Source organism: Aspergillus viridinutans (assembly GCF_018404265.1).
Source record: "Aspergillus viridinutans IFM 47045 DNA, scaffold_5, whole genome shotgun sequence".
In the NCBI taxonomy this organism is placed as follows: Eukaryota; Fungi; Ascomycota; class Eurotiomycetes; order Eurotiales; family Aspergillaceae; genus Aspergillus; species Aspergillus viridinutans.
This window is the reverse complement of record NW_025091221.1, coordinates 525,096-537,437: the sequence shown is the minus strand read 5'-3', so window position 1 is coordinate 537,437 and position 12,342 is coordinate 525,096. Positions and strand designations below refer to the sequence as shown.

At 52.2% G+C, this 12,342-nt stretch overlaps 5 protein-coding genes and 1 non-coding gene across 6 annotated transcripts; 3 read left to right on the top strand and 3 right to left on the bottom strand.

The window, feature by feature from the left end:
• Positions 1 to 2,494: 2,494 nt before the first annotated feature.
• Positions 2,495 to 4,192, top strand: wetA (developmental regulatory protein WetA; the record flags this gene model as incomplete). Its single annotated transcript, XM_043270309.1, has 1 exon — positions 2,495 to 4,192. One exon carries the CDS (start codon positions 2,495 to 2,497, stop codon positions 4,190 to 4,192), a length of 1,698 nt encoding a protein of 565 aa, XP_043126244.1.
• A 636-nt stretch (positions 4,193 to 4,828) lies between these two features.
• Aspvir_007124 (uncharacterized protein) lies at positions 4,829 to 5,561 on the bottom strand (the record flags this gene model as incomplete). Its single annotated transcript, XM_043270308.1, has 3 exons — positions 4,829 to 5,232; positions 5,305 to 5,421; positions 5,489 to 5,561. The coding sequence occupies 3 exons, from the start codon at positions 5,559 to 5,561 to the stop codon at positions 4,829 to 4,831; spliced, it is 594 nt and encodes a 197-aa protein (XP_043126243.1).
• A 552-nt stretch (positions 5,562 to 6,113) lies between these two features.
• Aspvir_007123 (calponin homology domain protein) lies at positions 6,114 to 8,052 on the top strand (the record flags this gene model as incomplete). The annotated part of the gene is made up of 2 exons (XM_043270307.1): positions 6,114 to 6,280; positions 6,339 to 8,052. The coding sequence occupies 2 exons, from the start codon at positions 6,114 to 6,116 to the stop codon at positions 8,050 to 8,052; spliced, it is 1,881 nt and encodes a 626-aa protein (XP_043126242.1).
• Positions 8,053 to 8,270: 218 nt separating this feature from the next.
• Positions 8,271 to 9,994, bottom strand: Aspvir_007122 (uncharacterized protein; the record flags this gene model as incomplete). Its single annotated transcript, XM_043270306.1, has 2 exons — positions 8,271 to 9,832; positions 9,892 to 9,994. 2 exons carry the CDS (start codon positions 9,992 to 9,994, stop codon positions 8,271 to 8,273), a joined length of 1,665 nt encoding a protein of 554 aa, XP_043126241.1.
• A 318-nt stretch (positions 9,995 to 10,312) lies between these two features.
• Aspvir_007121 lies at positions 10,313 to 10,396 on the top strand. Its single transcript has one exon. It is a non-coding gene; the product is annotated as a tRNA-His (tRNA).
• Positions 10,397 to 11,405: 1,009 nt separating this feature from the next.
• Positions 11,406 to 12,100, bottom strand: Aspvir_007120 (ORMDL family protein; the record flags this gene model as incomplete). The annotated part of the gene is made up of 3 exons (XM_043270305.1): positions 11,406 to 11,459; positions 11,510 to 11,868; positions 11,968 to 12,100. The coding sequence occupies 3 exons, from the start codon at positions 12,098 to 12,100 to the stop codon at positions 11,406 to 11,408; spliced, it is 546 nt and encodes a 181-aa protein (XP_043126240.1).
• Positions 12,101 to 12,342: the final 242 nt, after the last annotated feature.

Genomic DNA, 12,342 nt, shown 5'->3' with positions numbered 1-12,342 from the left:
CAGCGGGGTTCGAGGGGTAACAATCGAAAGTTGGCGACGGCTTTCGTACGGAGAAATCTCAGATACAGACTGACATCGACGCTTCACGTCGAGCCAGAGAAAACGCGATGGATAGGCCAAGGAAGTTCAGCACAATATACAGTGCCTTGGAGAAGGGGAGGAAAGAGGTCAACTGCGCGGCGGCTGCGAGGAGTCAGATTTCCGTCATCGGCACCTGACCTCTTGTTGCCTCCCAATGCTATTAGCCCGACGCTTCCCACAATTGGCTTAGCGGCCGCAGTGCTGACCAGATCCGGAGTAAACTTCCTCCGGTATTAGGTAAGGAGGACGAGTCCCGTGATTTTCTGCGAAGCCACTCAATATGATCATGAGCGTTTTTGTGGCAGATTCGAGATATCACCAAGAATTTTATTCAACACACACTAATCTCTGTCGCTGAAAATGCTAATCGTAACTGAATAATACTAGGACTAACGGCCCAATATTCATATTAAGTCTTAGCAGATTGTTACACATGACTCGAATTATTTCCCTCTACTAAGCCTGCCCATCTGTCGAAGATGTTCCTTTCATGATAATGAAACCATGCTCTATTGCCCTCTCTTTGAGGGTTTAAGCTTCACAACAATTTGAACAGTTGTTATGCCTTGTTAACACCAAGTTACTAACACTAGCCATGGAATTCTTTCTTGTGGCTTGCTGTTGTTACTACCTAACTACTAACTCAAGGATGATCCCCCTTGCAAGAACCTAATTTTTCTAAGCACTGACAGAACATTCAGCGACGCTTTCAGACAGATCTTGTCTAGACAAGGCCAAAACAAGGCTCGCACTTCCTATTCTGGTTTCTGAACCTTTGTCCTATCTTTAGCCCTCGCTCCTTCGAGTTTAATGGACTGAAGAATCACTACGCAAGATTGGCTCCCAGGCCCGAACATCATGTGTGCCCTCGTAGTTGGGAGCTTCCCAGTTACCACATGGCTATGGGACACAAAGAAGACTTTGGAGAACAAAGAAATCGGCTGGGGAGAACGACCTAACTCTGATACGAGATTCCTTCTACGGATCATACTTGCTGGGCCTGCCAACTGCATGAGTTGCTTTCCCGCAGAGAACAAAGAACGCATCACACCATGGCACAGTGGGTTCATGCCTCCTAAAGACTGATTCTCATTGAATACCTTTCTAAATAATTTGAAATCACTTCTGACCGGGCAAAAGTCTGCAAGCCATGACGATCTAAGCCGAGAATTATTTCTTCCCTCACCAAGTGGAGATCTGTTACGTGTATAGAGCAGGATAATTTTAGAAAATTTGGCATGAGGGCAATCGCGCAGACCTTTCTCATAGGCCGTGCCTCAAGACTGACTGCTGTTAGAACTGTGTGTGCGCCTTAAACCCCGAAAGCCAGGCTGTTTCTTTGCATTGTTGTTGTGGGCGCGCATTCTTCCCAGCCCTCGCATTCCGACACACATTCGCAACAAGCTTATCGACGGCTGTGCCGTTGAAGGGAGCGAATCATTGCTAACCAACAGCTCCACTGAAACATCAACCGTCAAGCAGGATCCAAAAGAGTCAAAGGAGAAAGACCAGGGCATTGTGGCCCTGTGCTGGCTAGTGTTGCTGTTTGTGATGCGTGCTGACGGTGTAGGAAAACCGTATGACGCTTACACTTTGGACACTTGGGATTGACCAGATGGGCGCTGATATTGGCATTTCGCCATCCCGGATACTCTGCTCTGGTTCCTTACGGATCATACCGCTCAAGCTAACGGATTCCCCATGATCGTCTCTCGTCCCATGGCCCGCTATCGAGCAGCTGTCATAAGCTCTCCCCAAGGTGGTGCGCTATTCCTAGCTGCTGAGAACCACACATTCCTCTTCTGTTGATTCTACGTCTTTCTGGTTCTGGTATAGGGAGGGTTACATTCCAGCGGGTGGCCAACGACAACCCAGTCCACTTTTGCCCAGAGAGTGGATAAGGGTAGGATATTTGCATCAGCCACTTGCTTTTGTGCGCCTTCTGATTGGTAATGGGCATCTGGGGTGCTCTCTTGAATCATTCGCATCACCCACTGGGGATCAGGTGGGCCATATCGAGGCCCTCTCCGACTCCCCAAGGTACATTCCTCTCCCATCTTTAGAGCAGAAGGAATGTGCGCAGAATCCTCGAGGCTGGCAGCCATCGGGACAATTCAAATAGCGCCATCTGTGGCCATCTGTCTGTTGTTTGTTTGCTTTGTCTTCTTTGCAGCTTCTGCAGTGTTTTCTTTGATTGTCAATCTATCAAACTATTCCTACATTGCATTCCACCATAGCCATACTACTTTGCTTTGCATTGACGGAACACCGGATCGACACCCGAACTCTGTTTGAACCATTCTTTGTTCCCGCAGTCTCCTTGCCAATCATATCTGATCCGCCTGGCACCCGTTAACCGGTCTGTGACACTTCTCAGCTCTTTGCCGCAAACGGAAAGACGGAGCAGCCAAAGATGTTCGCTCAACCATTCGATCATGCCTTCAATGATTTGTTCAGTCAGTATGTCGACATGGACTCATCGATGGTCGATGGCAACAAAGATGTTTCAATTGCAGGCGACTTTGACCAAATCTTCGCTCTTGACTCGTTGTCGAGCGATTGTGGCGATCATTCTCCCCCAGTCCCCACCAAACCCACCCATCAGTCACCGCAACCCTGGGCCACCGACTTATGGTCTCTGCCGCAAGATGCAGCCTCATCCGCCAGCCAAGGCAGCTTTACCTTTCAGGACACTGTGCATCCCTCAGCTGTCTCAGACTTAAGCTTCCACCTTGAAGCTCTTCCTACTTCACACCCTGCCCCTGCAGTTACCTGCAAAGCATCTTCCCGATCACCGTCCACTCCTCCCGCAACTCCCCGCCACAAAGCCACCAAAAGTGCTCTGGTCACTCCGAAATCTATCCGTCGTCACCGAGATTCCCATGAGCGTAAACTGCTGCGCAAGCAGAGCTTCTCCCCAAGCCTGATGCGTTCCTCCCAGCTGCAGGCAGGCAGAATGATGTATCCCGAAGCATGGGCCCAGCGGTTTCAGAACTTCAGTCTTCATAGCTCGCACGAGCACTTGCCGCTGTCACCTCCTCCATCTGATATCCTTGTGCAGCATGAGAACATTCCTGCGAACAATGTTGTCCCCCATATGAGCCATTCGACCGAGTGCTTGTCGAGAAATCCTGCAGAAATGCCTTCGCATTACGAGACTGGCATCTTTAACCAGTCACCAGCCATCTCTATGCCATCACCGTCAGCCAAGTTGCTGGCGCAGCAGCAGCAGCAGAACTATTTAAGTCAATCGAATAATTCCACAATGGCCACATCGAGCCCCCCTTCCGGCGACGACATATTTTCCTCTCCACATTCCTCCGATCCTCAATCCTTGTCCTCTTGGCATTCTGACTCCCTTGGGGGCCCTGCACTCCCTTTCACGCCTGACCTCCAAGGCCACGATGGTCAAGCATGGTGGCCATCCATGCCCTCTCGGGTACCACGACAACCTGCATATCAGCACGTGGTGTCCTCTCCGGCTCCACAAAGATCCATTCAAAGCAACAACCAGCATGATCTGATGCAGGGGGGATTGATGATCCAATTTGATTCGTCTTTTGATGTGTCTACCTCGGCAGACCCATCATTTTCGTCTGGCGTGGCTTCGGCCCCTATGACCCAAGAGAATCAAAATACATACAACCACATTCCCATCACTCCTCAAAAGTATATGAACTCGTCCGCTTACGCGACTCCTCCTGTTCAACATGCGTCACGATCACCATCTTTGTCTCCAAGAGGCCGCGGGTCACCAACACAAGGATCACCCTTGCGTAACGGAGTCAATACAAAGACTAGTCCTCACCGCCGCGGCAACCATGGCAGGAAGTTGTCTTCTCAATCAATGAGCGCACCTAAGCCTGTCAAAGGGCCAAACTCTAGTCCCCGAACGGGATCCAACAAGTCACTGACAGTGTCGTTTGTCAACTTCACTCCAAACGACAGCAAGAAAATCCTTACCGGAGTCGCTCCAAGTGGGAGTTCCAAGACTAAAGCAAGACGCGAACAGGAGGCCCGCGATCGACGCCGCAAGCTCAGCGAGGCTGCCATCAATGCAGTACGAAAGGCTGGCGGAGATGTGGAAGCACTCGAGGCTGTCCTCTGCTAAATCCTGCCCATGTATACCTAATATCTGTTTAACATTGTGATTTTTCGCTCTATACCTGTTTGAATATATTGCAATGGTCGTTTGGGCGTTTGATTTTCATTGCGGAGGTGGGTTACAAAAAGCGCACTTAGATCTCCACAGCTTTTTGATACACACATACCTAATCATGGAATGCATTATCCTAATGTTTCTCGAAGATTCTACTCCTTTGCTCTTGAAGATTACGACTAGCTCTCCGATTTCCCTCAGGATTACTTGCTCAACTTCTGAGCAGGTCCTCATCGCACGCGTGCTGCTGATGTGAGGTTTCCGGTTAGGGTTAGGCCTGTCAGATGTACAATGTCACGGGCTTCGTTTCCGGCTCTCTTCAAGGGGGTGTCGATCTCAGTACAATCATATAGTTTATATGGAAGAAGCTGGTGTTAAATAAATGTCGTATATTGTACAGGGTGGTGAGTATTCCACAAAGATTGGTGACGCGGCCATTACAGATATGAAAAAGTCTCCTCAAATGTTTTGAACAATGTGCAGTGAAACGCCAGGTTGCCGACTGAATATAAACAGAAGCTCGAACAGCTTTTTCGGAGGAAAAGGATCTGGAGAAGTCTAGAATGAAATTGACTAGTGTTTGCCTAGTCACCTCCGCGAAGCAGACGGCGTCCATGACTCTGGCTGCCAGTTCTCACTGTCGCTCGTTCGAGCTTTAGCCCAAGGATCCTCTTTCGCCGTCGGCGCCACATCGGGTGTTGGCGTCGTCGTTCCCGCTGCTTTTGTCGTCTCAGCGCCGGACACTGCGTTATGCGTCTTGGGACCCTCGCCAACTGCTCCCATCGGTGGATTCAGTGTGGCATCGCTTGTTCTGGTCGCGGGCCTTGGCTGCTGAGTTTGCGGTTTGTCGAGGTAGGAGGGCTTACTTGCCCAGCGCAAATCGGCTAAGTGGGCGAGTTGCTTAATTTGAAGCTGGCGGAGGACATCCTGCCGCTGTTCTTCAAGCGAGGGAGGGTCGGCGCGGACGTATCGGAGCCATTGGTGCCACTGGGCTGTAAAGACATATTGTTAGCTGACCTAGACGAGTTCACTGTCCGTTATGTCGAAAGTTTCAGGACACTCACGAGTCACTTGCACGTCCGCATAGTGGGTTTTGGAGTTGTACTTGACGATCCGTCGGTATCGCCCGGCATTCAGTGAGTCTTTGAATTCCCAGTATGTATTTCCGGATAGGTCGGTGCCTGCAATATATTGTCAGAGGATCTGGAGGCAACGTAGTAACAGACAGTTAGTGCTGGGGATACCAACCGACAAGGAAGGATCTTCGCCACGGCAATCGAAGGCTTTTCCACTTGAACCACAAGCTGTTCACTGGACTCATTAGGACCCAGGTGAGATGGAACTATTGATGGAAGCCTGGAACAAACACCGATCAGGCGCGATGTAAACGTGGCTTGCTGTGTTGCGACGTAGATGGAGGCTATTGATAGTATTGAGAGCGCAGAAAAACGTCATCGGGCAGTGCAAATCGTATTGGGATTATTACGATAGGCGCAATTTGTTTGGCCGACAACCACATTCCATTCCATAGATCAGCGTCAACTATCCAGGCCTCCTCTTCTTCTCGGAAGTTTCTTTATTTCACCATCGCTTCTATTCTTGTAGGGTCTCTTTTCATCTTCAACTCCTTATACATAGGTTTCTCCGCTCATCGTTTCTCAATAACCCCCCTTAATCAAGCTTCTTCTAGAACCTCTTTCCCCCTATTACGCTACCCCTTGAAGCCCACATAGATCCGCGGTTCTTCCCACCGTTCCTGTTGGGCAGCATAAACAGGGGTTAACGTCCCTCGGTCTTCGGATCCTGATTCCTCGAGTCTTTAGTGAACTTTCTGTATGATTGCAGAGTCACATTGATTTCTATTCGGCCCGGTATGGCGTCAGTTACATCACTAGATAAGGACCTGCGCAGTTTGCGCTTGTCCCGCTATACCCCGCAGGCTGCCGCAGAGGTCCGCGCATGGATTGAAGAGACGCTTCATGAGAAACTTCCAGCAGGGGATCTCTTGGATGCGCTCAAAGATGGCGTCGCGCTTTGCAGGCAAGTATCTCCGAGCAGAAACACTGCAAATAAATACTGATTGGATGGGATTTCACAGGCTCGTCAACCTCGCCGTTTTCCCCGGCGTCAAGTATAAGCAGTCATCTATGCCATTCGTACAAATGGAAAACATCTCGCATTTCCTACGCGCATGTCAAATACCCCCTCTCAGCCTACCGCCACACGATGTCTTTTTGACTGTCGATCTCTACGAATCAAAGGATCCAGCGCAGGTCCTACAGTGTCTGATGGCCTTTAGTAGGAGAGCTAATGCGCTTCAACCCAGCAAATTTCCTCGAGCAATTGGCGTTCAGAGCAAAGGAGGCGCCGTGAGCCCTCATTTGACCGGCTCAAGTCAATCGGCCAATACTCCTCTACGATCGCGAGGACTCAGCAATGTCAGCAACAATTCTGGAACATCTAGCCCAGCCAAGTCGCCGGCTGTTAGCAGCTGGAGCAAGAAGTCAGACGAGCATGTGACTATGCCGGCCTGGAATATTCATCAGTATGGGTACATGGGCGGTGCCAGTCAGGGCAACCAAGGAGTGGCCTTTGGCGCTCGTCGACAGATCACGACACCTTCGCCGTTCGTCCCAAGCCTGGACGAGAAGGAAAGGCGCAGGCGGGAGGAAGAGGAGCGGCAACGCATCGAGAGAGAAGAAGCTGAACGCATCCGCCGTCAAGAGCAGGAGGCGGAGGAAGAGCGCGCCAAGGCGGAAGAGGAACGCAGGTGGGCAGAAGAGACCGCTCGTCTGAAGGAGGTGGAGCGGCGTCGGCTGGAGGAGGAGCGTCGACAGTGGGACGAGGAACAGCGAAAGTGGGAAGAAGAGGAACGGAAGCGCCAACAGGAGGAGAAGGAGGCCGAGGAGAGACTGAACAAAGCAAGACAGCGTCAGCGGGAGGCTGGTGATGTCCGACTGACAGGACAATTTCTCAGTCAATATCAAGCCGGCCTTGCTGGCGAGTCCACTGAAAGTCAGCGCATCAAGGAATTGGAGCGGGAGCTGGAGCTCGCCCAGGAGCGAGAGCGCCGGTATCAGCGCGAGCGTCAGGAGCTGAAGGAGAAAGAAACAGGCAAGCCGCAATCGCAGAGTCCCCGCCCTGTGCCTGTTCCTCCGAAGCCCAGCTACAGCCTGTCGTCTCTCGAGCAAGAACGACGAATGCTGCGTACCGAATGGCAGAAGCATCAAGCCCACGATGAAACTGCCGAGTCCGAGCCCAGCAATGCGCCGCCTCCGATGCCGCCCCGACCACTTCCAGAACCGACTGCGTCGCAATCAGCAGCCGAATTCAACTCTCCAGCATCGCCTCGGCCTCTCCCCGACCCAGTCGCTTATGCCAATAAATCCCAGGGCCAGGAGAGCCGTGTCGACCGCTTCCTCGCATCTAACCGTCCTCCTGTCGCCCCTAAGCCCGCGACTCACCGCCCACAGGACTACACCACCACCGCAGAGGTCGACGAAGAAAATAGCCGCCGAGTAGCTGCGCAGCAGAAGACGAAAGCAGGCGGGTGGGCCTCCAAGTCCCTGCTGGAGCGGGAAATGGAGCGCGAGCGCGAGCGCCAGCGTGAGTGGGAAGATAGTCAAAAGCAGACGCGCGAGGCAGCCGCGAAGGGTCTGAAGGATCCTAACGTTGGCGTCGGGCCGGGCCAGGGCGCCTGGGATGTGCACCAGTACGGTTACATGGGTGGTGATAACCAGAACCGAGGCGGCCCCGGTCTAGGTGCAGGAGGAGCAAGGCGGCAGATCATTGGGCCTCGCCCGCCGCCATAGATGGCATGGCCAGATTTACCTTGTTATACTGCGCTACTTGACGTTGCTGTTGTCTTCAACCTCGATTTGCTCCCGATCATTTGTACATAGGCAATTTAACATTAGATACCATGTTTAGGTGAATCAATTGAACATCAAAACTAGGCAAGGCCGGTGCGAGGCAGGGGTATCATGAAAATAGACATAAAGATATAGAAAAGCTGTGCCGTTCACGTCAACTACTTCGCAGAAGGGTGCTTCCGCGAGAGAAGCTCATCCACCAGAAACATCAACCGCTCTCCACTCTCCAGCAGCCAGCACCACTCGATATCCTCCGTCTTGCGACTACTCTGGTTCTTCCTCGTTTCCACCTGGACCTTTTCCGCACGTGCCATGATCCCCTCCTGCACGGCGGCCTTCAGCTCCGGCGTGACAGTCAGCATATCACTGTCCGCCAGGAGGACCAGAAGCGACTCCAGCGCGATGGACATCTTGGTATTGTCGACAATGCTAGGCGTACTAGCCGCATAGGGCAAGAAGCACTCCTCCAGCTTAGCCTGATTCAGATACTCCTCGTCTGTGTCAGGGGCTGCGTTCTCGCGCATACGGAACAGCAGGAACTCGCAGAGGGTGGTCTGCGAGGCGGCGGAGAAATGCGGGAGGACGAAGGGGCTCACGAAGGCTTGGTAGATGGGGAGGGGCAGGTGGCGGATATTTTCGACGAAGAGGTGGTAGAGTTCCTCGAGGGTGGTGAACGAGGCGGGGAGGTCCTCGGAGACGGCGGAGAGGAGGTGCAGGAGGCGTTGGCGGAGAGCGAGGGATGGGAAGCCGCCGAGGAGGGAGACGCCTCCGTGGACCTGGACGCTGCTGGGTGTATCGGCGGTGGCTGCGTCGGCGCTTGGGGTGTCTTTGGGGGCGGCGCCTCGCCTGCTGCGCTTCGACTGACGGGTTGGACGTCTGGCGGGGACCGGCGCGGCGGAGTCTGTTGCGTCGGATCCGTCCTCGTCCTCGTCCTTGGACAGGTAGTCGCCGAATTGGTCCTCGTCGATGTTGACTTCGCCTTCGCGCTTTTTGATATTATTGCTCTCGCGCTTGAGCGTTTTCAACTCGTTGTGGAACACCTTGCGGAATTCATTGACGGAGGCCGAGCTGCCATCTGCGAAGATGGCCCGCAGGATTCTTCGATTCCGCCCATACGGAGTGCTCCCGCCGGCGATGTACCGGAAAATCAAGCTTTTCTCAAGTATTCTCCGGCGGGCTTCGTCATCCACGGCACCCCTGCTCTGCCTCTTGCGCTCGTTCCAGTCGTCCTCGAGAACCTCACACATGAACTGCAGCCATATCTGCCATCTCGCCCACCGTTCCGGATGTAGGACAGAGCAGTTGAACGCCCAGCCGACGGCATGCCAGAAGTCTTCTGCGCGAGACCAGAGAGATGCCGATTGGCACAGGTCAATGTTCAGTGTCCTCGTGTCGTCGTTCGAGATATCGCCATTTGCGTTCTCGTCGTCTTCTACGCGCCGCCGCCTTCCCTGCCGAGAGGACTCGAAATGATTGAATGCAAACGCCGCTGTGAATCGGGCAGAGATTGGTCCGACAAGCGTGTTGGTGAGTCGGAGCAGCCGCAGCGCTGCGTTCGGTGCCTCTTCCTCCTCTGCTGTCTTGGCTCGGCTGGTGGTGGATGGGTGGACGAGAAATGTGGCTGCGACTGCCAGGTACTGCGGGGAGGGGACGTAGACGGGTCCTGAGGCAATAGCACCGGGCGACAGTATGTTCAGTAGAAGATTGAGTGCTTGTGTGTCTGGGTATGGGTTTGTGTCAGTGCGTGGCATCGGTGATATGGTGAGCGGGCAAACCAACATAGCTTTTCTTCAAGGAATATGCCACAATGTTGGACGAGTTCGTAAGGGATGGCCTTGGTCGGGCGATATAGAGGCAGAGACGCCCCATTTTCTGTGGCCATAGCTATTGTCATCGGCATCGATCTTTGCTGATGCGGTGAGTTTCTCAGTGGGTGACACTGAGCGCATAACTTATCGATTAGGCGCGTCAACGCGAAGCCGCGCCGCTTAGCGGAGCGGTTCCATATACGGCTACTACGAAAGTGCTGGTCCGACATTCATATTTTGAGCCCTGTCAACATCGTATTAGTAAATGCGGTCGCTCCTTCGTCATATACTGGCGGTTATAATGCAGAGGGAGAATGCAAATCCCTGATTTCTTGTAGTGGGATTTTGTTTTGCTATATCAAGCAAAGTCTTCCGCCCTCCCATCGAATCAAGGTGCTGTAGTGTAGTGGTTATCATGCGACGTTGTGGCTCCCCACAGCTCCGTCTCGACCTGGGTTCGATTCCCAGCAGCGCCATACTGGCGTCTGGAACTTGATTTGTTTTTTTTTTTTTTTTTCTGTTTCTTTTGCATCACCTTTGCCGCGGTCATTTTTCCCAATTTCCTCCTCTCTTTCGTGCTTGATGCCTCTGTATTATTCAATTATGGTTTACCTCACCAACAAACTGGTATGGGTGGCCGCGCCGTTGACCGTGGACTTCCGCCCACACCGTAAAATATATACTTGCCCGACCCGGAAGACTGTCGGAAATGGTGCTCGGCTCATATGAATGCGATACATGGCGAATACCATAATCATATATTATTTAAACTACTAGATATCATAGAGTATCGCCATGGGCCACGCATAGAGACCATACATCGGCGGCGTTTTAGGCATCTAAATCGCTGCCTCGGACGCACGATCTCCGGCATCGGATCACCATACCAACATTGAGCTGATCGAGGCTAAGCTGATTTCCCTTCTTTGCAGAAACACGCGCAGCCATATAGAAGGCCTACTATGGTATAGACCCGGAAACGCCTGGATGTAGAAGCAGTGTTGCGATAAGCCCAGGGTAGCCTATATAAGCAAGAAACCGACGCATTCCCTGTACGTATAATGGAGGAGGCCTGGACTGGTCCAACTCAGCAAATGGTGGTTCACCGGTCAATATGTCGGCTAACGAATTGGCTACAAGCCCATGCAAAGCATGAGAAGTAGGTAGGCTAATGATGGATTCCTAGGTATTAAAACACGCCTTTATTGCAGTACAAGGAACAACTGCTCCTTGCCGCACTCTAACTCGGCTCACGCCAATTCATATATCAAGTATTCTTTATTGAATTACCCCCAACCCCCCAGTCACACCACGAACATGCAGCAGATAAGGAAATTGTAGTAAGCATGTTGTAAAGCTGGAGAGAGAAGTCGATCCCGTAGACGGTGCTGTCCAATAGACTAATATAGCAAGCAATGGGGTGCTCGTAAAAGACAAGAGAAAGGAAACACTGAGACGCCAAGTGGTAGTGTAAGAAAGGAGATACTATGTCGACTCATCCGGTAAGTCGGAAAAGAGACCTATCCGCAGACGGTGTGACTATGGTCCAGATTAGCAACGACCACGCGACCAAGTAGGAGAGGACATACAAATGGCAATTTTGGAATAACAACACCCAGAGTGGCCAGGAAATTGATGGTGAAGTATGTCAAGTCGTAGTGTGTGTAATGTGTGCTGAGTAGGAAGAGACAAATGGGGACACAAAGGAGGAACTTCTTTGTTGGCGTGTACTGGTCGCCGTTGTCAATTTGCTCCCACATATTGAGGTTGTCATATGCTCCAGCGTTGAACTCGAATGGAATACCCCGCACCCAGTGAAACATGATGAAGGAGCCGAACATATAGCTGATATTCGTGAGGGTCCATGATGTCTCCTGCGAGACGCCAGGAATGATGTCGTAGATGATCTTCAAGGCAATGATGAGAACGAAATGGATTGTCCAGGCACCTGCAATTTGACGAGCTCGAGTCAGCTGTTTGCCCATACCAAACTGTGTCCCTCCAAATCACAAGGACTCGCTTGTATCACAATATGTAGCTCACGTACCCTTGGCATTGACCCAGTTAGCATTGAGGTTCGGCAGCGCAGCCTGATCACTGGTATGCTCGATGGATTCCGGCGGCTCCTGGTAGATGATACTGCTCGATCTCCTCCTCCGTCCAGCCTTGTATTGAGACATGTTGGAGTCCGGAGACAACCGGCGCGAACCAGTGTCGACTTCCGGAGGGAAGGAGATGGCACGGGGAACGAGTAGGGAAGACACTTTGGCGGTGTTTCGTCAGGACGTACGGGGCGAGGTCGAAGAGGTTGCCAGAGATAAAGCTGGGGAGGCGCAGAAAAAGCAAGACCAGGAACCACCAATGAACGCAGGCCTTCCTTTTTCTCCCTGAAGAATCTCGCTCTTTTCCAATGAGAATGCCG